General features: G+C 47.6%; 1 protein-coding gene across 4 annotated transcripts in view; it reads right to left on the bottom strand.

Moving 5' to 3' along the window:
* INPP5A (inositol polyphosphate-5-phosphatase A) overlaps positions 1 to 25,267 on the bottom strand; it is a 911,370-nt gene that overhangs the window by 58,761 nt on the left and 827,342 nt on the right. For all 4 annotated transcript variants that reach the window (XM_063962166.1, XM_063962167.1, XM_063962168.1 and 1 more), the window contains exon 12: positions 9,963 to 10,036. In XM_063962166.1, coding sequence (XP_063818236.1) covers positions 9,963 to 10,036 — 74 coding nt within the window. The remainder of the gene's footprint in view (positions 1 to 9,962; positions 10,037 to 25,267) is intronic.

Raw genomic sequence — 25,267 nt, forward strand, 5'->3', positions numbered from 1 at the left:
AGAAATGTTATATTAGATTCAGCATCCAGCTACCAAAACATGCCTCAGAGTACTCATAAGTATTGCCGGAAGAAAAAGATTAGTGAAGAAATCCCCAAACCGACAGTGTCCCGTCTCCCGTCCTGGGGTAAGTAATGTGCGGGGATACAGTGTATAGCGTTGTCAGATTGCTAGCTACAGATCTCCGTTTTGTTACGGACACATGAGAATTTCATGTCATTTGTACGAGGAATGTTGGCCACAGCGAGAAGGGTTTGTATACCTGTGCTACATGTCATCCCAGGACTGACTAACACATATCCAGAGGCTGCTTTCAGCCACCCACTCAATTTACCTCAGAAAGTCCATTCACTGGGTTTACTGCACAGAATATTTGCACAGATGGGATGCGGTCAAGATCCCGCCGGACGGAATCCCGGCGGTTGAAATACCGACACCGGGATCCCGACCGGCACAATCCCGACATATAATAAAATAGTGTGCCGAGCGTAGTGAGGCACCGTGCCCGCTGCTTGACGAATGCAGCGTGCCCGAAGGGGGATGCGTTGCGCTCGCCCCCCCTGTCGGGATTGTGCCAGTCGGGATCCCGGAGTCGGTATTTCGTACTGATCCCGCACAGATGGTGTCATTATTAAACACTGAGGGCATTTGGTATCCTTTAAAAGAGCACTCCGGGTCACATATTAAAGTATAACTGACCTGCTGATTACTCTGAGTGGAGCATGTAGACTATGGGGTATGGTGCCTTATGGGATCCGTACATTAGGGGAGTATTGGGCAATTCCCTGTTCACCCTATGCCTGGGTCGGGGGATCTGGAAAATCCATCATGTTGGAAATTTGAGACTCGCCAATTCCGAACATAGATTGGGATCGGTGAGTCTGGGATATTTTAACATAGCGGTTTTTGACAATTGCTCAATGGATTACTGATCGTCAATGACGTCCAGCTGGCGGTTTGGATCTGGCTGTAGCTGTACGGACCGCATTAGGCAGGAGACCAAGTGAATCATGAAGCAGCAACAAGCACAGCTCATGATTTGTATATTTGAGGTGCGTTTAAGCGTCAATAGTAACTTTTATTTCATGTAACGTATCCTAATAGTTCGTGCGCAAGAGCCCAGAAATAATGATTTACAGCAATATAAAGGGTTAAATCCTTATTGGAATGACGCACACACACAATAAGAATCTCCCAGACGTGGAGTTATCCCTATTTTAAAAAGAGGAGGCAAGATATTTGACTTTATAAAATGGTCCTTATGATGCAAAACAAAATAAAAAACCTACAGTACAAGTACTTTATCCAAATATATTGTACCTTTAATACATTTATCAATTTACCCACAACTCGCTTTTATAAAAGCAGTCGTCTAAATCCTGTAGCTTCTCTGCATAATAATATAGTAAGAAATCGCTGTGGTTTAATTCTAAAGGGCCCTACACACTATGCTATCCGCCGCCGAGCTGCCCGATGGCGGATACGTCCGACGGGCGACCCGGCGGTGATAAGGCAGTGACGGGGGGGGAGTGAAGTTTCTTCACTCCCCCCGTCATCCGGCTCCATAGCAGTGCAGGCAAATATGAACAAGATCGTCCATATTGGCCTGCATGCACAAGCGGCGGGATACCAACGATGAACGAGCGCGGGACCGCACATCGTTCATCGCTGGTGCCTCCACAATGAAAGATATGAACGGTATCTTGTTCATTAATGAACGCGATCGTTCATATCTTTCAGTAATATCGCCCAGTGTGTAGGGTCTATAAGAGTATGAGCTACAATTTCAATGACAATCATTACTATGGTAAGGCTAGGTAAGGCAATGCACAGTATCAACATGAGCACTATATGGAGTGGCAGCCATCTTGTGGGCTCAGGCAATTTCTATCCATTGAAACTAGTAACGCTGTAGTAAATAATAAGAATTTACTCACCGGTAATTCTATTTCTCGTAGTCCATAGTGGATGCTGGGTACTCCGTAAGGACCATGGGGAATAGACGGGCTCCGCTGGAGACTGGGCACTCTAAAAGAAAGATTAGGTACTATCTGGTGTGCACTGGCTCCTCCCTCTATGCCCCTCCTCCAGACCTCAGTTAGGGAAACTGTGTCCGGAAGAGCTGACATTACTAGGAAAGGATTTGGAATCCAGGGTAAGACTCATACCAGCCACACCAATCACACCGTACAACTTGTGATAACTATACCCAGTTAACAGTATGAACAACAAATGAGCCTCACTAACAGATGGCTCATAACAAAACCCTTTAGTTAAGCAATAACTATATACACGTATTGCAGAGAGTCCGCACTTGGGACGGGCTCCCAGCATCCACTACGGACTACGAGAAATAGAATTACCGGTAAGTAAATTCTTATTTTCTCTGACGTCCTAGTGGATGCTGGGTACTCCGTAAGGACCATGGGGATTATACCAAAGCTCCCAAACGGGCGGGAGAGTGCGGATGACTCTGCAGCACCGAATGAGCAAACTCAAGGTCCTCCTCAGCCAGGGTATCAAACTTGTAGAATTTTGCAAATGTGTTTGAACCCGACCAAGTAGCAGCTCGGCAAAGTTGTAAAGCCGAGACCCCTCGGGCAGCCGCCCAAGAAGAGCCCACCTTCCTCGTGGAATGGGCTTTTACAGATTTAGGATGCGGCAGTCCAGCCGCAGAATGTGCAAGTTGAATCATGCTACAGATCCAGCGAGCAATAGTCTGCTTTGAAGCAGGAGCACCCAGCTTGTTGGGTGCATACAGGATAAATAGCGAGTCAGTTTTCCTGACTCCAGCTGTCCTGGAAACATAGATTTTTAGGGCCCAGACTACGTCCAGCAACTTGGAATCCTCCAAGTCATGAGTAGCCGCAGGCACCACAACAGGTTGGTTCAAATGAAAAGCTGATACCACCTTTGGGAGAAATTGGGGACGAGTCCTCAATTCTGCCCTGTCCATATGGAAAATCAGATATGGGCTTGTACACGACAAAGCTGCCAATTCTGATACACGCCTGGCCGAAGTCAAGGCCAACAGCATGACCACTTTCCACGTGAGATATTTTAGTTCCACGGTTTTAAGTGGCTCAAACCAATGTGATTTTAGGAAATCCAACACAACAATGAGATCCCAAGGTGCCACTGGAGGCACAAAAGGGGGCTGAATATGCAGCACTCCCTTAACAAACGTATGAACTTCAGGCAGTGAAGCCAGTTCTTTTTGAAAGAAAATAGACAGGGCCGAAATCTGGACTTTTATGGAACCCAATTTTAGGCCCATAGTCACTCCTGACTGTAGGAAGTGCAGAAATCGACCCAGCTGAAATTCCTCCGTTGGGGCCTTCCTGGCCTCACACCAAGCAACATATTTTCGCCATATGCGGTGATAATGTTTTGCTGTCACATCCTTCCTAGCTTTTATTAGCGTAGGAATGACTTCATCTGGAATGCCCTTTTCCTTTAGGATCCGGCGTTCAACCGCCATGCCGTCAAACGCAGCCGCGGTAAGTCTTGGAACAGACAGGGCCCCTGCTGTAGCAGGTCCTTTCTGAGCGGCAGAGGCCATGGGTCCTCTGAGATCATTTCCTGAAGTTCTGGGTACCAAGTTCTTCTTGGCCAATCCGGAACAATGAGTATAGCTCTTACTCCCCTTTTTCTTATTATCCTCAGTACCTTGGGTATGAGAGGAAGAGGAGGGAACACATACACCGACTGGTACACCCACGGTGTCACTAGAGCGTCCACAGCTATCGCCTGAGGGTCCCTTGACCTGGCGCAATATCTTTTTAGCTTTTTGTTGAGGCGGGACGCCATCATGTCCACCTGTGGCCGTTCCCAGCGATTTACAATCAGCTTGAAGACTTCTGGATGAAGTCCCCACACTCCCGGGTGGAGGTCGTGTCTGCTGAGGAAGTCTGCTTCCCAGTTGTCCACTCCCGGAATGAACACTGCTGACAGTGCTAGCACGTGATTCTCCGCCCATCGAAGAATCCTTGTGGCTTCTGCCATTGCCATCCTGCTTCTTGTGCCGCCCTGTCGATTTACATGGGCGACTGCCGTGATGTTGTCTGACTGAATCAGAACTGGCTGGTTTTGAAGCAGGGGTTCTGCTTGACTCAGGGCGTTGTAAATGGCCCTTAGTTCCAGAATATTTATGTGTAGGGAAGTTTCCTGACTCGACCATTGTCCTTGGAAGTTTCTTCCCTGGGTGACTGCCCCCCAACCTCGGAGGCTTGCATCCGTGGTCACCAGGACCCAGTCCTGTATGCCGAATCTGCGCCCTTCGAGCAGATGAGCACTCTGCAGCCACCACAGCAGAGACACCCTGGCCCTCGGGGACAGGGTGATCAACCGATGCATCTGGAGATGCGATCCAGACCACTTGTTTAACAGATCCCACTGAAAGATCCTTGCATGGAACCTGCCGAAGGGAATTGCTTCGTAAGAAGCTACCATCTTTCCCAGGACTCGCGTGCAGTGATGCACCGACACCTGCTTTGGTTTCAGGACGTCCCTGACCAGAGATAATTCCTGGGCCTTCTCCTCCGGGAGAAAGACCTTCTTCTGTTCTGTGTCCAGAATCATGCCCAAGAACAGCAGAGGTGTTGCAGGAATCAGCTGTGACTTTGGGATATTCAGAATCCAGCCGTGCTGATGCAGCACTTCCTGAGATAGTGCTACGCTGACTAGCAACTGCTCTTTGGACCTCGCCTTTATAAGGAGATCGTCCAAGTATGGGATAATTATGACTCCCTTCTTTCGGAGGAGCATCATCATTTCGGCCATTACCTTGGTAAATACCCGCGGTGCCGTGGACAGACCAAACGGCAACGTCTGAAATTGGTAATGACAGTCCTGTACCACAAACCTGAGGTACTCCTGGTGGGGTGGATAAATGGGGACATGCAGGTAAGCATCCTTGATGTCCAATGACACCATAAAATCCCCCTCTTCCAGGCTTGCAATAACCGCCCTGAGCGATTCCATCTTGAACTTGAACTTTTTTATATAAATGTTCAAGGATTTCAAATTTAGAATGGGTCTCACCGAACCGTCCGGTTTCGGTACCACAAACATTGTGGAATAGTAACCCCGTCCCTGTTGAAGGAGGGGTACCTTGATTATCACCTGCTGAAGATACAGCTTGTGAATTGCCGCCAGTACTACCTCCCTTTCTCTGAGAGCAGCAGGCAAGGCTGATTTGAGGTAACGGCGAGGGGGAGTCGCCTCGAACTCCAGCTTGTATCCCTGTGATACTACTTGCAGAACCCAGGGATCCACCTGTGAGCGAACCCACTGGTCGCTGAAGTTCCGGAGACGCGCCCCCACCGCACCTGGCTCCGCCTGTGGAGCCACAGCGTCATGCGGTGGACTTAGAGGAAGCGGGGGAAGATTTTTGATCCTGGGAACTGGCTGTCTGGTGCAGCTTTTTCCCTCTTCCCTTGCCTCTGGGCAGAAAGGAAGCGCCTTTGACCCGCTTGCCTTTCTGGGGCCGAAAGGACTGTACCTGATAATACGGTGCTTTCTTAGGCTGTGAGGGAACCTGAGGTAAAAATGTCGACTTCCCAGCTGTTGCTGTGGAAACGAGGTCCGAGAGACCATCCCCAAACAATTCCTCACCCTTGTAAGGCAAAACCTCCATGTGCCTTTTAGAATCCGCATCACCTGTCCACTGCCGAGTCCATAATACTCTCCTGGCAGAAATGGACATTGCATTAATTCTAGATGCCAGCCGGCAAATATCCCTCTGTGCATCTCTCATATATAAGACAACGTCTTTAATATGCTCTATGGTTAGCAAAATCGTATCCCTGTCGAGGGTATCAATATTTTCTGACAGGGTATCGGGCCAAGCTGCTGCAGCACTACACATCCAAGCTAAAGCAATTGCAGGTCTCAGTATAGTACCTGAGTGTGTATATACAGACTTCAGGATAGCCTCCTGCTTTCTATCCGCAGGCTTCTTTAAGGCGGCCGTATCCTGAGACGGTAGTGCCACCTTTTTTGACAAGCGTGTGAGCGCCTTATCCACCCTCGGGGATGTCTCCCAACGTAACCTGTCCTCTGGCGGGAAAGGGTACGCCATCAGTAACTTTTTAGAAACCACTAGTTTCTTATCGGGGGAAGCCCACGCTTCTTCACACACTTCATTCAACTCATCTGACGGGGGAAAAACCACTGGTTGCTTTTTCTCCCCAAACACAATACCCTTTTTAGTGGTACCTGGGTTAATGTCAGAAATGTGCAACACATTTTTCATTGCCGTAATCATGTAACGGATGGCCCTAGTGGAATGTACATTAGTCTCGTCCTCGTCGACACTGGAGTCAGACTCCGTGTCGACATCTGTGTCTGCCATCTGAGGTAGCGGGCGTTTTTGAGCCCATGATGGCCTTTGAGACGCCTGGGCAGGCACTGGCTGAGAAGCCGGCTGTCCCACAGCTGTTATGTCATCGAACCTTTTATGCAAGGAGTTGACACTGTCGTGTAAAACCTTCCACATATCCACCCATTCTGGTGTCGGCCCCGCAGGGGGTGACATCACACTTATCGGCACCTGCTCCGCCTCCACATAAGCCTCATCATCAAACATGTCGACACAGCCGTACCGACACACCGCACACACACAGGGAATGCTCTGACTGAGGACAGGACCCCACCAAGTCCTTTGGGGAGACAGAGAGAGAGAGTATGCCAGCACACACCACAGCGCTATATAATCAGGGATTTACACTAACACAAAGTGATTTTCCCTATAGCTGCTTTACATATACAGTTTGCGCCTAAATTTAGTGCCCCCCCTCTCTTTTTTACCCTTTGAGCCTGGAAACTGCAGGGGAGAGCCTGGGGAGCTGTCTTCCAGCGGAGCTGTGAAGAGGAAATGGCGCCAGTGTGCTGAGGGAGATACCCCCGCCCCCTTCTCGGCGGACTTCTCCCGCTCTTATATTTATATTATGGCAGGGGATTTTTGCACATATATAGTATTTTAGACTATATTATGTGCTGTTTGCCAATGTAAGGTACTCTAATTGCAGCCCAGGGCGCCCCCCCCAGCGCCCTGCACCCATCAGTGACCGGAGTATGTGGTGTGCATAGGGAGCAATGGCGCACAGCTGCAGTGCTGTGCGCTACCTTAATGAAGACCGGAGTCTTCAGCCGCCGATTTTCAGGATGTTCTTCTTGCTTCTGGCTCTGCAAGGTGGACGGCGGCGCGGCTCCGGGACCGGACGACCGAGGCTGGGCCTGTGTTCGATCCCTCTGGAGCTAATGGTGTCCAGTAGCCTTAGAAGCCCAAGCTAGCTGCAAGCAGGAAGGTTCGCTTCTCTCCGCTTAGTCCCTCGTAGCAGTGAGTCTGTTGCCAGCAGATCTCACTGAAAATAAAAAACCTAACAAATACTTTCTTTACTAGAAGCTCAGGAGAGCCCCTAGTGTGCAACCAACTCGGGCCGGGCACAGATTCTAACTGAGGTCTGGAGGAGGGGCATAGAGGGAGGAGCCAGTGCACACCAGATAGTACCTAATCTTTCTTTTAGAGTGCCCAGTCTCCTGCGGAGCCCGTCTATTCCCCATGGTCCTTACGGAGTGCCCAGCATCCACTAGGACGTCAGAGAAAAATAGCATGTGTATTAATAATGGCTGAGGCAACAAAATGGCTGCCACCACTGATGCAGGTGACAAGTGCACCCCAACAGCGGGCTACAACAACTCAAAGTGAACAGAAGTCATTGGCATGGATTCAGCGCTGCTGTAGTTAGTGGCATTGTTCCTGCAGCCCATTCTGCCTCTGAGTTACTGGCCAAACTGCAGGTTAATAGAACAATAGAAACAAATAGTTCCTGTTGAATTGTGGGTAATAACCCCATTTTGGATCCAAAACACAAGATCTCTTTAATGAAAGGATTTTCATGCTCACCATTAAATCAAGAACCCTTTACCGCCGCTGGTTAAGGGTACATAACTAATGACAAACATGGAGATTTACACACTTCTTGTCCTACTGTTATCATAATCAATCAGTAAGAACAATCGGTGGCTTGTCAAGCACGGTTCTGACCCCTCTCCCCTAGGGGGTCGGGGGAAATGTAGGAATAGAACCTCAGCTGGCAGCTGAGACGTCGTCGCTGGATTATGGTAAAAGCACTTAACGCTCCACTGCATTCTCTTTCCTGGGATGTTGAGCAGGAAAGTGATTGTAACGTACTTAAATCTCAAGCTCTCACTTTACTCCAACAATGTACTAGAATACATGGACATAACTGATAATTCCCACTGACGGAGTAGGAGGAATTACAATGACACATTCACTTGAGAGAAAACACTGTACTATGTGCGGCACTAGGCAGGTGCAAAGGACGCAGAACATGGAACACATGGCTATAAAGAGAGAATTCATATTTTTTAAGACATTATGATCAAGATAGTGATATACGGTTTAGTATGATTCAGGTAAAAAATGTTGCTATAGTTTAAGATTTTTTGATTTGCCAATTCTTTACCTGACATTAACGGGTATCAATACATCAGACATTACACTGACTAAATTAGTATTTTTGCGTTTTGTTTTTTCTCCTTAATTTTTTTACATCCAGATCCTTTCTACATGTTTTAGGAATAAGGGGGATATCCAATTATCGGGGCCGTTTTTTCCCGATGTTTCACATATTTTTTTTTTTACAGGCTATCCAGATGGATCGCCTGTAAAAAAAACAAACCCCTTTCTCCCGGAAACACACAGGTTCAGTGAAACCGGTTTGCTTTTGTGTGAAACAACCCCGTTTTCGTCGCTGTTTCCGGGGATACTGCTTCGCCTGCCGGAGGCACGTGCCGGCTTATCGGGGCTAATTAGATAGTCCCCAGCGGGACAATTAGCCCCGGTAAATTACCGGGGCTAATTGGATATCCCCCTTAATGTTTAAATAAATTAATGATGTCTATTTGGTGTTGAATGAGTGCAGCACATTATCTTTTAATATTACCTTTTTGGTAATATTGTAAATGTAGGATTTTCTCATTTTGCGTTTTTCTATATTATGCTGAATCAGTGGTTAATAGATAGATACAACAGGCAATAAGATACTATAGGATAAAACCATCTACATGGGTCAAAGACCAACCATTATGTAACTAATATATGGGCAAGAAATATAAAGTTGTCTATATTAACAAATACGAAACCTCTTATAACCCTCCCCCCCATCAAAAAAATAAATAAAAATAAAACACTGACTTACTATTTCCAAAAATAACATATTGTAGTGGTTCTCAAACTCAAGCTGGGTACACACTTGTACATATATCTGCAGATCAATTGATATATCTACAGACGGACCGGGCATTCTACTGACGTCACAAACAGGGCGGCCATTTACATGCGCCAGCTCAGTTGTGCTGTCAATCAACGGCGGCATTTGCAGCAAGTGTACACAGCACCCTGCGCCAATATATTGTTAGATATATTGGCCGTCGGCTGTGCTGCAGAGCCAACGCGATATGTCTGAACGACAGCGTTTACAGACATATCGCTCGTACACACTGGGGTGTATTCAATTGTTTGAAAAGTTAGTTGGGTGTCTGTTTTTCCCATCTGATAGACAGCCAACCGACTTTTCAAACAATTGAATTCCACGCATTGGCCGATGGACCTGCGATATATCGGCTGTTCAACAGAATGGCCGATATATTGCCCAGTGTTTATGTACCTTTAGTCTTCAGGATCCCAAACAGTTCATGTTTTCCACAGGTGTACTCAATACTCACTGACACATTTTAATTATTTCACTTGTGATTCTGTGAGGAGACCTGGAAAACATGAACTGTTTGGGGTCCTGAGTGTGCAAGCCGATAACAAAAAATACAAAAAAAGTTTGGCAGCATTATAAGGTTCTGTAGCCCATTACATTTCTGGGATCTACAAGAGTGACAGGGAAAAGCCATCAACGATTTAACAATAGCAGATGTACCCATACCTGGGAGGAAATGTGATGTCCAGCTCAAACAATCTGTCTTTAAAGACTGATAACTCCTTGTCAAATTCTAAAAGCTGGAAGACAGATAAAACAGAGGTACAGGTTAAGGAAGGAATGAAGAATGACAAAGATGTTTAATTTTCAGCTGTACACCAAGATGGGCAACAGGCGGGCAGTCCACTCCACCAAACTGTCTCCTGTGACAGTGTTTCCCAAACTCAGTCCTCAAGGCATCCTAACAGTCCAGGTTTTAAGGATATCCATGTTTGTGCACAGGTGGAATAATACAATTGACTGTGGTACTAATTAAGTAACCTCTGTTTAAACACAGATATACTTAAAACCTGGACTGTTAGGGTGCCTTGAGGATAGAGTTTGGAAACCACTGTCCTGTGGCCTCCCAACGCCTTCATGCATTATGACCTATGAATAAGAGTTGAGTACAAGAGTAAAGCTCAATAGGTTATAAAACTAGACCTCATTTTAGTATTTGCATGAATCAGCTGACTTCCACATCATGTGACCAACTCCACATCAAGTGGTTATCTCCACACAATGCAGGGGGGTCATAAACACTGTAACCACATCAGTGACCGGGCGAGGAGGGACGTGCATCATGTTGTCATCTCGCTCATACCTGTAAACTAAGAGCTGTCTGACTCCTGACAATCATTACAACAAAGGAGCTCATACAGGTTGGATCACAATTGGCGATCCAACCTCAAAAATTGCAATGGTGACATGGGCGCATGCGCAGTAAATGCGAACGCTACTGCCTGTCAATCAGGCAGAGGCGTTCGCGGTGCGGGAGGGGGGCAGCAATGATCTGAGCGTTGCGGGGGCTGCAGTGGGGAAATGGAGGCGTGGGAGGGTGAAAACGTGGCGTGGATGCGACTGGGATGGCTGCTTGACATCACATGCAGCAGCTCCGATCAAAAAGATGTTGGTGCGCCTCCTGTCGTTGCAGCCAGGCTCCGGCAGGAGGAATACACAATTTCTGCGAACAGGCAATGAAGTGGGGGGGTGGCGCGGCGGTTAGCATGCTGGACGGCCTTGCTCTGCTAAGGGCAGCCCTCCTGGTACATGCGAAAAAGGATTGTAGTTTCAGCTAAAAAGCAGAATTTGCAATCCTTACTGAATAGGGTCCAAAGTGAGGCATTTTTATGTGGACTTTAGTCATTAGATTAGTAATGGGTCACTGGCACTCCCAACGAGCGGCGACTAGGACTGGCACTGCAGTGTCAGACAGGATGGCACTTCCAAAAATAGTCCCCAAACAGCACATGATGCAAAGAAAAATGAAAGAAAAAAGAGGTGCAGGCATCACAACCGACACAATTGGACTCTCTTTGGGGATTTGTGATTTAGAAGAACACACAGTTCTTTGCTGTGCTTTTGCCATCTTAACTCTTTTAAGTTTTCTAGCAGGAGGATGAGTGCTTCCATCCTCATGTGAAGCTGAACCACTAGCCTTGAACATAGGCCAGGCCAGGCCCTCAGCCGTTCCTTGCCACTCCGTGTCGTAAATGGCACATTGGCAAGTTTACGCTTCTCCTCAGACGATTTTGATTTAGATTTTTGGGTTATTTTACTGAGCTTTATTTTTTTGGATTTTACATGCTCTCTACTATGACATTGGGCATCGGCCTTGGCAGACGACGTTGATGGCATTTCATCGTCTCGGCCATGACTAGTGGCAGCAGCTTCAGCACGAGGTGGAAGTGGATCTTGATCTTTCCCTATTTTACCCTCCACATTTTTGTTCTCCATTTTTTAATGTGTGGAATTATATGCCAGTAATATATCAATAGCAATGGCCTACTACTATATATACTGCGCACAACTGAAATGCACCACAGGTATGGATGGATAGTATACTTGACGACACAGAGGTAGGTAGAGCAGTGGCCTACTGTACCGTACTGCTATATAGTATATACTGGTGGTCAGCAAACTGTGCAAAACTGAAATGCACCACAGGTATGGATGGATAGTATACTTGACGACACAGAGGTAGGTAGAGCAGTGGACTACTGTACCGTACTGCTATATATATAGTTATACTGGTGGTCAGCAAAATTCTGCACTGTCCTCCTACTATATACTACAATGCAGCACAGATATGGAGCGTTTTTCAGGCAGAGAATGTATAATACTGGTGGTCACTGGTCAGCAAAACTCTGCACTGTCCTCCTACTATATAATACTGCTGGTCCCCAGTCCCCACAATAAAGCAATTAGCACACTGAGCACAGATATTTGCAGCACACTGAGCACAGATATGGAGCGTTTTTCAGGCAGAGAACGTAGATATTTGCACTTGCAGCACACTGAGCACAGATATTTGCAGCACACTGAACATAGAAACTGAGAGGACGTCAGCCACGTCCTCTCACGATCATCTCCAATGCACAAGTGAAAAATGGCGGCGACGCGCGGCTCCTTATATGGAATACGAATATCGCGAGAATCTGACCGCGGGATGACGACGTTCGGGCGCGCTCGTGTTAACAGAGCAAGGCAGGAGGATCCGAGTCTGCCTCGGACCCGTGTAAAATGGGTGAAGATCGGGGGGGTTCGGATCCCGAGGATCCGAACCCGCTCATCACTAATGAGAAGCAAAGTTTTTTTTCCAAAATGGTAATAAAACACTGAAAAATCACTTTACAGACTTGTTTTCTGTAAACGCTGGAAAGACTTTAGTTTGATGAAAACCATTTGCTATAATTTCTCCATCATTAATACAAAGGCAAAAATCGTCCATTTGACACCTTTTAAAATCCTCCAGTACTTTCTTTATGACAAATAAAAGCCTACTATATCGCCCTGCTATCTCATTTGTCATTTTTTGGGGTCTAGGATGGTTTCCCCACTGTCATTCACTTCTCCCAGGTGGCTTTTTTAAAGAAAAATCAAGCAACTTCGTGATTGATCTCACATTTACGTGTTCACGTGGGGTGGTCTTCAGGTTGCCAGCGGCCGGGCTCCCGGCGACCCCCATACCGGCGCCGGAATCCTGACTGCCGGCATACCGACATCCTTTCTCCCTCTTGGGGATCCACGACCCCCCTGGAGGGAGAATAGATAGCGTGGTGCGCCACCATGCCCGCAGCGTGGCGAGCGCAGCGAGCCCGCAAGGGGCTCATTTGCACTCGCACAGCTGTCAGTATGCCGGCGGTCGGGATTCCGGCACCGGTATGCTTGTCGCCGGGACCCCGACCGCCGGCAAACCATACTACACTCGGTCAAGTGATGTTTGAGCATTTTTTTAATAAAAAACTTGCTTTTGCAAACTCGCTCCAAATTGTATTGACCCATTTAAATAATAAGAATAAACATTATAAATACACACATACACACCATAAGAATCCAAGATCCTATGTGACTAGTGCAAGGTCCGCCTGATCTTCCCACACTGACAGCTACAGCCCAGCTATAATCTAAAGTAAATAGAGTGGTCATATTCTGGTTTTTACAGCTGCCCTGAAGTGAGAGCTTGCTGCGGGGTGGGGGTGGGTTGTGTTCAGGGGGTGTGTGTGTGTGTTGCGGCGGCAGAAGCTCTATACAAAGATAATATCTATAAACACTTATTATTATTATTATTTTATTCAAACAAGATATAGACATGCCACAGCCAGTGGTGATCGTGTCCCTTTAACATTCATCAATCATATCCCATCTCACACCTGTGCTGAATGCACTATGTGTGGTGGAGGATCCGGAACACAAAAATTACGTTTTATCCTTTTTTTCGTCCCCTGCCACCTCATAAATCATTTCTGAGATGTGTAATTAGCAATTCCATGTACACATTAATTATCTATGTGAAAATCAGCTACCTGAACCACCTGCATTGGTGATTGCATAGGCCACCATGCTGCTGTCATCTCTAGTTAAAGCTAAATAAATAAAAGCTGGGTGTACCATTTGCCCATTACTATACATTATTATTAGTATTTATAGGGTGCCAAGAAATTACGCAACGCCGTGCAAAGAGGTGATAAAACAGGGTGGACACAGTTACAAATTTAGAGGATAACCAGCATATACATAATTACATGGGTATATGGATTGGCAATGTTAATTGAACCTAAAGGAGAAGGATGTAACAAGAGGAGGGAGGGCCCTTCTAGTTACAGCTTACAGTCTAAAGAGGAGGTGCAGGAGTGCTGGTACTGTGTAGACACAAACCAGGCAATTATCTGGTAAGGCTTGAGTGAATACTTTGTTGGGTATTTTTGTAGCAACTGATGCTGGTTGAGAGTTTAATGGAGAGAAGGAAGATGTTCCATAGATTAGGAGCAGCACAGGAGAAGTCTTGTATGCCAGAAGGGGTTATCAGTGTGGGAGGGGAGGCGGTGGTCTCTGGGTGATGGGAGTGGGTGGGAGGGACTGCGGAGGGAGGTGAGGGTGAACATGTAGGTGGGAGAAGAGAAGGCAAGTGAGGAGTTTAAAATGAATTCAGTAGAGGACAAGGAGCCAGGGAGGGACTGCCAGAGCGTGGAGGCAAAAGCCGGACATCGTGAAAGAAAGATTTATTAACAGTTATTAATATAGCGCACACATATTCCGTAGTGCTTTACAGATCAGTCTAGCAGCAGTGTTGAAGAGGAGAATAAGTTTGTAATAGTCCAGGGGTAGGCAACCTGCTGTGCACGTCTGCTGCCATGGAACTACACCTCCCAGCATGCCATGGCACAGTTTTGCAGTTATGGCATACAAAGTCTGTGGCAGGGCATGCTGGGATGTGTAGTTAAACAGCAGCTGGAGGGTCCCAGGTTACAGACCTCTGCAACAGTCAATATGAGAGATCAGGGACTGGTCCAATGTTTGGTTGCTCATACTGGAAATGTAAATTGATACCAGGTAGGCGCTCAAAACCACAGACAACCTTAGTAAAAACACAATATTTAATATCATATAATATAATAACAACAATGAAAAAATAGGATTTTGATAACCTACCGGTAAATCCTTTTCTCCTGGTCCGTAGAGGATGCTGGGGACGACATCAAGACCATTGGGTATAGACGGGATCCGCAGGAGACATGGGCACTCTAAAGACTTTTCATTGGGTGTGAACTGGCTCCTCCCTCTATGCCCCTCCACCAGACCTCAGTTGTAGGAACTGTGCCCAGGGAGACTGACATTTCGAGGAAAGGAATTACTTAACTAGTGGTGAGATATCTACCAACTCACACCCTCAACCATGCCGCACACATGGCATTCAACATATCACACGCCAACAGGCATGAACTAATTGCAGCAACATGCTGAAATCAAGATAACACAACTTGTGTAACTGTAGTAACTAAACTGCAGGTAAAGTACGCACTGGGACGGGCGCCCAGCATCCTCTACGGACTAGGAGAAAAGGATTTACCGGTAGGTTATCAAAATCCTATTTTCTCATACGTCCTAGAGGATGCTGGGGAAGACATCAAAACCATGGGGTCTATACCAAAGCTCCAGTAAGGGCGGGAGAGTGCGGATGACTCTGCAGCACAGATTTACCAAACTTTAGGTCCTCATCGGCCAAGGTGTCAAACTTGTAGAACTTAGCAAATGTGTTTGACCCTGACCAAGTAGCTGCTCGGCAAAGTTGTAATGCTGAGAGCCCCCGGGCAGCCGCCCAGGATAAACTCACCTTCCTAGTGGAGTGGGCCTTTACCGACGTCGGTAACGGCAATCCAGCCGTAGTATGAGCTTGCTGAATCGTATTTCTAATCCAACGTGCAATAGTCTGCTTGGAAGCAGGACAGCCAATCTTGTTGTGATCATACAGGACAAACAGAGCCTCTGTTTTCCGTATACGAGCTGATCTAGTAACATAGATTTTCAAAGCTCTAACTACATCTAGAGACTTTGAATCAGTGAATGTGTCAGTAACTACTGGCACCACAATAGGTTGGTTTATGTGGAAAGTTGAAACCACCTTTGGAAGAAAATTTGGGCGAGTTCGCAACTCTGCCCTATCTTCATGGAAATCAGGTAAGGGCTCTTGTGAGACAAGGCCCCCAATTCAGACACCCGCCTTGCGGATGCCAATGCCAAAAACATCCCCACTTTCCAAGTGAGAAACTTCAACTCTATCTTTTGTAGAGGCTCAAACCAATCCGTTCGAAGGAACTGCAATATCACGTTAAGGTCCCATGGTGCCACTGGAGGCAAGAATGGAGGCTGGATGTGCAGAACCCCTTTCACGAAGGTCTGAACCTCTGGAAGAGAGGCCAATTGTTTTTGGAAGAAAACGGACAAGGCCGAAATCTGGACCTTGATTGATCCCAATCGTAGGCCCATCTCCACACCATCCTGCAAAAAATTAAGAAAACGTCCTAAGTGAAACTCTTCCGTAGGAGCTTTCTTGGATTCACACCAAGACACATATTTTCTCCAAATACGGTGGTAATGTTTTGACGTTACTCCCTTTCTGGCCTGAATAAGGGTGGGGATGACCTCCTTAGGAATACCCTTCCTGGCTAGGATACGGCACTCAACAGCCATGCCGTCAAACGTAGCCGCAGTAAGTCTTGGTACACGCAAGGCCCCTGCTGCAGCAGTTCCTCCCGAGGAGGAAGAGGCCGAGGATCTCCTATAAGTAACTGCTGAAGATCTGGGTACAAAGCCCTTCTTGGCCAGTCTGGGGCAATGAAGATTGCTCGAACCCTTGTCTTTCTTATGATCCTGAGTACTTTTGGGATCAGCGGAAGTGGAGGGAAACATACACTGACGGAAACACCCACAGGGTCACCAGTGCATCCACTGCTACTGCTTGAGGGTCTCTCGACCTTGAACAGTATTTCTGAAGCTTCTTGTTGAGACGAGACGCCATCATGTCTATTTGAGGATCTCCCCAAAGACTTGTCACCTCTGCAAAGACTTCTTGGTGGAGGCCCCACTTTCCTGGATGGAGATCGTGTCTGCTGAGGAAGTCTGCTTCCCAGTTGTCTACTCCCGGAATGAATATTTTTTTGCCCAGCGGAGGATTTTTGTCGCCTCTGCCATTGCCGCTCTGCTTTTCTTTCCGCCCTGCCTATTTATGTATGCGACTGCTGTTACATTGTCCGCCTGGATCTGCACGGGACGGTCTTGAAGAAGATGTACCGCTTGTTGAAGGTCGTTGTAAATGGCTCTTAGCTCCAGAACATTTATGTGAAGGCAGGCTTCCTGTTGTGACCAACGTCCCTGAAAGTTTTCTCCCTGAGAGACTGCTCCCTAGCCTCGGAGACTTGCATCCGTGGTTACTAGGACCCAGTCCTGAATCCCGAACCTGCGTCCCTCTAGCAGGTGAGAGCTGTGCAACCACCACAGGAGCGAAATCCTGTTTTTTTGACGACAGGATTATTTTTCTGTGCATGTGTAGGTGTGACCCCGACCACTTGTCCAACAGGTCCCACTGGAATACTCTGGCATGGAACCTGCCAAACTGTATGGCCTCGTAGGCCGCCACCATCTTCCCCAACAACCGAATGCACTGATGGATCGACACACTTGATGGTTTCAATATCTGTTTTACCATTTTCTGGATTTCCAGAGCCTTTTCCAGCGTAAGAAATACTCTCTGAACTTCTGTGTCCAGAATCATCCAGAGGAAAGACAACCTTGTCGTCGGTTACAACTGTGACTTTGGGTAATTTATGATCCACCCGTGTTGTTGGAGTATTGATAGGGAGAGGGATATGTTTTGTAATAACTGCTCCCTGGATCTCGCCTTTATCAGGAGGTCGTCTAGATAAGGGATTATATTGACTCCTTTCTGACGAAGGAGGACCATCATCTCCGCCATCACCTTGGTGAATACGCTCGGCGCCGTGGAGAGACCGAAAGGTAACGTCTGGAATTGATACTAGCAATCCTGAATCGCGAATCTCAGATAAGCCTGGTGAGGAGGATAAATGGGAACATGCAGGTAAGCATCCTTTACGTCCACCGACACCAAGTAGTCCCCCTCCTCCAGACTGGCAATCACCGCCCGAAGTGATTCCATCTTGAACTTGAACCTTTTCAGGAAGAAATTCAGATCTTTTAGATTTAGGATCGGTCTGACCGAGCCATCCGGCTTCGGAACAACAAAGAGGCTTGAATAAAAACCCCGCCCTTGTTGTGACAACGGTACCAGGACTATGACCTGGTCTTGACATAATGCTGTTACTGCTTCTCTCTCTAGCGGAGAAGCTGGCAAGGTCGATTTGAAAAATCGATATGGGGGAACATCTTGAAACTCTAATTTGTATCCCTGGAATACTATTTGCAACACCCAGGGGTCCAGGCCAGACAGAATCTAATACTGGCTAAAGAGTTTGAGACATGCCCCCACTCGAGCGGCCTCCCGCAAGGGAGTTCCAGCGTCATGCTGGGGATTTGGCAGAATTAGGGGTAGACTTTTGCTCTTGGGAACCTGGAGCTGCTCAGCAACAAATCCCGGTGAGATGTTTGATACTGATTCAATCTCGGCACTTAACATTTCATCCATTACTGTGAGCCAAATTCAACACCACTGGTACTTTGCTATTGTGATCATATAGCCGCAGGACATATATTTCCTTTTATTACGGGCTACTTACTGTATTTGGATTAAGGTGTTGGAGACTGACTGAACTTTTTCTGAGAGTCTCCACCCAATACCATCAAGAGCGGTAATTATAATGATTATATATATATATCAATTGTTCATAGCACTTTTGGACTTTCAGGGAATCCCTATATTCATGCAGTCTGTACACCTGTAGAGCCGTCACACACTTTTGCTATTCAGCTCATTTGAGATTCAAATGTTTTAACATTTTTTCATTGTTATTATATGATATTAAATATTGTGTTTTTACTAAGGTTGTCTCTGTGGTTTTGAGCGCCTACCTGGTATCAATTTACATTTCCAGTATGAGCAACCAAACACTGGACCAGTCCCTGATCTCTCATATTGACTATTGCAGTGGCTATTTTGAGGAGGTTGGCTGCCCCTCACCAGGTGTCAATCTACACTGCCCCGGCACGGCACCAACAAACCTTTTAGTCTTTTTTCTGTGTTCATACTGGAAATGAGCTGCCAGGGATTTTAATAAATGCATTTTAATTTCTGGCCTCACAGCTCAGTATAAATAACTGGTGTATTTTAAACATTGCACAAAAACAAGAAAGTACCAGATCTAATCGTCATATTGTATTTGAACAATAGTGTTAAAAAGAAACGGCTATATACAGAAAATAAGAATTTACTTACCGATAATTCTATTTCTCATAGTCCGTAGTGGATGCTGGGGACTCCGAAAGGACCATGGGGAATAGCGGCTTCGCAGGAGACTGGGCACAAAGTAAAAGCTTTAGGACTAGCTGGTGTGCACTGGCTCCTCCCCCTATGACCCTCCTCCAAGCCTCAGTTAGGATACTGTGCCCGGACGAGCGTACACAATAAGGAAGGATTTTGAATCCCGGGTAAGACTCATTACCAGCCACACCAATCACACCGTACAACTTGTGATCTGAACCCAGTTAACAGCATGATAACAGAAGGAGCCTCTGAAAAGATGGCTCACAACAACAATAACCCGATTTTTGTAACAATAACTATGTACAAGTAATGCAGACAATCCGCACTTGGGATGGGCGCCCAGCATCCACTACGGACTATGAGAAATAGAATTATCGGTAAGTAAATTCTTATTTTCTCTAACGTCCTAGTGGATGCTGGGGACTCCGAAAGGACCATGGGGATTATACCAAAGCTCCCAAACGGGCGGGAGAGTGCGGATGACTCTGCAGCACCAAATGAGAGAACTCCAGGTCCTCCTCAGCCAGGGTATCAAATTTGTAGAATTTAGCAAACGTGTTTGCCCCTGACCAAGCAGCTGCTCGGCAAAGTTGTAAAGCCGAGACCCCTCGGGCAGCCGCCCAAGATGAGCCCACTTTCCGTGTGGAATGGGCTTTTACAGATTTTGGCTGTGGCAGGCCTGCCACAGAATGTGCAAGCTGAATTGTACTGCAAATCCAACGAGCAATCGTCTGCTTAGAAGCAGGAGCACCCAGCTTGTTGGGTGCATACAGGATAAACAGCGAGTCAGATTTTCTGACTCCAGCCGTCCTGGAAACATATATTTTCAGGGCCCTGACTACGTCCAGCAACTTGGAATCCTCCAAGTCCCTAGTAGCCGCAGGCACCACAATAGGTTGGTTTAAGTGAAATGCTGAAAACACCTTAGGGAGAAATTGAGGACGAGTCCTCAATTCCGCCCTGTCCGAATGGAAAATCAGATAAGGGCTTTTACAGGATAAAGCCGCCAATTCTGACACGCGCCTGGCCCAGGCCAGGGCCAACAGCATGACCACTTTCCATGTGAGATATTTTAACTCCACAGATTTAAGTGGTTCAAACCAATGTGACTTTTGGAATCCAAAAAAAAAACTACATTGAGATCCCAAGTGCCACTGGAGGCACAAAAGGAGGCTGTATATGCAGTACCCCTTTTACAAACGTCTGAACTTCAGGGACTGAAGCTAGTTCTTTTTGGAAGAAAATTGACAGGGCCGAAATTTGAACCTTAATGGACCCCAATTTCAGGCCCATAGACACTCCTGTTTGCAGGAAATGTAGGAATCGACCCAGTCGAATTTCCACCGTCGGGCCTTACTGGCCTCGCACCACGCAACATATTTTCGCCAATTGCGGTGATAATGTTTTTGCGGTTACATCCTTCCTGGCTTTGATCAGGATAGGGATGACTTCATCCGGAATGCCCTTTTTCCTTCAGGATCCGGCGTTCAACCGCCATGCCGTCAAACGCAGCCGCGGTAAGTCTTGGAACAGACAGGGTCCTTGCTGGAGCAGGTCCCTTCTTAGAGGTAGAGGCCACGGATCCTCCGTGAGCATCTCTTGAAGTTCCGGTTACCAAGTCCTTCTTGGCCAATCCGGAGCCACGAATATAGTGCTTACTCCTCACCATCTTATCAATCTCAGTACCTTGGGTATGAGAGGCAGAGGAGGAAACACATACCCTGACTGGTACACCCACGGTGTTACCAGAGCGTCTACAGCTATTGCCTGAGGGTCCCTGGACCTGGCGCAATACCTGTCGAGTTTTTCCCAACGGTTTATAATCCTGTGGAAGACTTCTGGGTGAAGTCCCCACTCTCCCCGGGTGGAGGTCGTGCTGAGGAAGTCTGCTTCCCAGTTGTCCACTCCCGGAATGAATACTGCTGACAGTGCTATCCCATGATTTTCCGCCCAGCGAAGAATCCTTGCAGCTTCTGTCATTGCCCTTCTGCTTCTTGTGCCACCCTGTCTGTTTACGTGGGTGACTGCCGTGATGTTGTCCGACTGGATCAACACCGGCTGTCCTTGAAGCAAAGGTCTTGCTAAGCTTAGAGCATTGTAAATGTCCCTTAGCTTCAGGATATTTATGTGAAGTGATGTCTCCAGGCTTGACCATAAGTCCTGGATATTCCTTCCCTGTGTGACTGCTCCCCAGCCTCGCAGGCTGGCATCCGTGGTTACCAGGACCCAGTCCTGAATGCCGAATCTGCGGCCCTCTAGAAGATGAGCACTCTGCAACCACCACAGGAGGGACACCCTTGTCCTTGGTGACAGGGTTATCCGCTGATGCATCTGAAGATGCGACCCGGACCATTTGTCCAGCAGGTCCCACTGGAAAGTTCTTGCGTGGAATCTGCCGAATGGGATTGCTTCGTAGGAAGCCCCCATTTTACCCAGAACCCTTGTGCATTGATGCACTGAGACTTGGCTCGGTTTGAGGAGGTTCCTGACTAGCTCGGATAACTCCCTGGCTTTCTCCTCCGGGAGAAACACCTTTTTCTGGACTGTGTCCAGGATCATCCCTAGGAACAGAAGACACGTCGACGGAACCAGCTGCGATTTTGGAATATTGAGAATCCAATCGTGCTGCCGCAACACTATCTGAGATAGTGCTACACCGACCTCCAACTGTTCCCTGGATCTTACCCTTATCAGGGAATCGTCCAAGTAAGGGATAACTAAAATTCCCTTCCTTCGAAGGAACATCATCATTTCGGCCATTACCTTGGTAAAGACCCGGGGTGCCGTGGACCATCCCTACGGCAGCGTCTGAACTGATAGTGACAGTTCTGTACCATAAACCTGAGGTACCCTTGGTGAGAAGGGTAAATTTTGACATGAAGGTAAGCATCCTTGATGTCCCGAGACATCATGTAGTCCCCTTCTTCCAGGTTCGCAATCACTGCTCTGAGTGACTCAATCTTGAATTTGAACCTCTGTATGTAAGTGTTCAAAGATTTTAGATTTTAGAATCGGTCTCACCGAGCCGTCTGGCTTCGGTACCACAATAGTGTGGAATAATACCCCGTTCCCTGTTGCAGGAGGGGTACCTTGATTATCACCTGCTGGGAATACAGCTTGTGAATGGCTTCCAAAACTGCCTCCCTGTCAGAGGGAGACGTCGGTAAAGTCGACTTTTGGAAACGGCGAGGGGGAGACGTCTCGAATTCCAATATGTACCCCTGAGATATTACCTGAAGGATCCAGGGGTCTACTTGCGAGTGAGCCCATTGCGCACTGAAATTCATTGAGAACGGGCCCCCACCGTGCCTGAGCTTGTAAAGCCCTAGCGTCATACTGAGGGCTTGGCAGAGGCTGGAAAGGGTTTCTGTTCCTGGGAACTGGCTGATCTCTGCAGCCTTTTTCCTCTCCCTCTGTCACGAGCAGAAAAGAGGAACCTTTTGTCCGCTTGCCAACAAAGGACTGCGCCTGATAATACGGCGTCTTATTTTGAGAGGCGACCTGGGGTACAAACGTGGATTTCCCAGCTGTTGCTGTGGCCACCAGGTCTAAAAGACCGACCCCAAATGTCCCCTTTCAAAGGCAATACTTCCAAATGACGTTTGGAATCCGCATCACCTGACCATTTTACTGGTAGAATTGGACAACGCACTTATACTTGATGCCAGTCGGCAATTATTCCGCTGTGCATCATGCATATATAGAAATGCATCTTTTAAATGCTCTATAGGCAATAATATACTATCCTTATCTAGGATATCAATATTTCCAGTCAGGGAATCCGACCATGCCAACCCAGCACTGCACCTCCAGGCTGAGGCGATAGCTGGTCGCAGTATAACACCAGTATGTGTGTAAATACCTTTTTTTGGATACCCTCCTGCTTTCTATCAGCAGGATCCTTAAGGGCGGCCATCTCATGAGAGGGTAGAGCCCTTGTTCTTACAAGCGTGTGAGCGCCTTATCCCCCATAGGGGGTGTTTCCCAATGCATCCTAACCTCTGGCGGGAAAGGGTATGCAGCCAATACTTTTTAAGAAATTATTAATTGTTATCGGGGGGAAACCCACGCATCATCACACATTTTATTTCTCAGATTCAGGAAAACTACAGGTAGTTTTTCCCTCACCGAACATAATACCCCTTTTTTGGTGGTACTCGTATTATCAGAAATGTATAAAACATTTTCCATTGTCTCAATCATGTAACGTGTGGCCCTACTGGAAATCACGGTTGTCTCTTCACCGTCGACACAGGAGTCAGTATCCGTGTCGGCGTCTGTATCTGCCATCTGCCTGACGGCCTATGAGACGTCTGGACAGGCACAAGCTGAGTAGCCGGCTGTCTCATGTCAACCACTGTTTTTTTATATAGAGCTGACACTGTCACGTAATTTTCAACAGTACATCCACTCAGGTGTCGACCCCCTAGGGGGTGACATCACTGTTACAGACACTCTGCTCCGCCTCCACATCATTTTCCTCCTCATACATGTCGACACACATGTACCGACACCCAGCACACACACACAGGGAATGCTCTGATAGAGGACAGGACCCACTTAGCCCTTTGGGGAGACAGAGGGAGAGTTTGCCAGCACACACCAGAGCGCTATATATGTATAGGGACAACCTTACAATAAGTGTCTATCCCTTATAGCTGCTTATATCTGTTATTTTGCCAAATAAGTGCCCCCCTCTCTTTTTTACCCTGTTTCTGTAGTTGCAGGATGCAGGGGAGATTCTGGGAGCCTTCCTACCAGCGGAGCTGTGTGGGAAAAATGGCGCTGTGTGCTGAGGAGATAGGCCCCGCCCCCTTCACGGCGGGCTCTTCTCCCGCTTTTTACTGGAAAACTGGCAGGGGTTAAATACATCCATATAGCCCAGGAGCTATATGTGATGTATTTTTCGCCAACTAAGGTAAATTCATTGCTTCCCAGGACGCCCCCCCCCAGCGTCCTGCACCCTCAGTGACCGGAGTGTGAAGTGTGCTGAGAGCAATGGCGCACAGCTGCAGTGCTGTGCGCTACCTTATGAAGACAGGAAAGTCTTCTGCCGCCGATTTATGGACCTCTTCTTGCTTCAGCATCTGTAAGGGGGCCGGCGGCGCGGCTCCGGGACCCATCCATGGCTGGGCCTGTGATCGTCCCTCTGGAGCTAATGTCCAGTAGCCTTTGAAACCCAATCCACTCTGCACGCAGGTGAGTTCGTTTCTCTCCCCTAAGTCCCTCGATGCAGTGAGCCTGTTGCCAGCAGGTCTCACTGAAAATAAAAAACCTATTTAAACTTTTACTCTAAGCAGCTCAGGAGAGCCACCTAGATTGCACCCTTCTCGTTCGGGCACAAAATCTAACTGAGGCTTGGAGGAGGGTCATAGGGGGAGGAGCCAGTGCACACCAGCTAGTCCTAAAGCTTTTACTTTGTGCCCAGTCTCCTGCGAAGCCGCTATTCCCCATGGTCCTTTCGGAGTCCCCAGCATCCACTAGGACGTTAGAGAAATATGCATTACACGGTGGTTACCCAAGTCTTGGGGGCTGATTCAGAGTCGGACGCAGCGGCCGTGTCCATCTGGTCTGCGCACACGCACTGGCTGCAGTGTGCATGCGTGACCCTTCTCCTTGCGGCTGCATCCAGGAAGGATGTAGCCACAAGATGATTGACAGCGGCAGGTGTTCGCGACGTGGTGTTAGGTAGGCCAACTGGGGGCTTGCCGTTAGAATTTTCGAGGTGGCTGTGTGACGTCACACGCAGCCGTTAAGATTAAAAAAATGGCGGCCAACTGCCTGACATTGCAGCCAGGCTGCGGTGCCAGGGGTCAACCTTAGTTTGACGCAATTGCGGACGCAGTGAAAGGTGGCCAGTCACAAATGCTGGGCAGCCTTGCCCTGTGCTGGGCGGCCCCCAGCATGTATGGAGATTGACGCAGATCTGGCTGCGTATGCAGCAATCTGCGTCCGTCTCTGAATCACCTCCCTATTTCTCTGTTAGCATTAATAGATGTTTACAAGCATGCAAACAAGCAGTTTCATTAATATAAAT

Source organism: Pseudophryne corroboree, chromosome 3 (genome assembly GCF_028390025.1).
Source record: "Pseudophryne corroboree isolate aPseCor3 chromosome 3, aPseCor3.hap2, whole genome shotgun sequence".
Lineage (NCBI taxonomy): Eukaryota > Metazoa > Chordata > Amphibia > Anura > Myobatrachidae > Pseudophryne > Pseudophryne corroboree.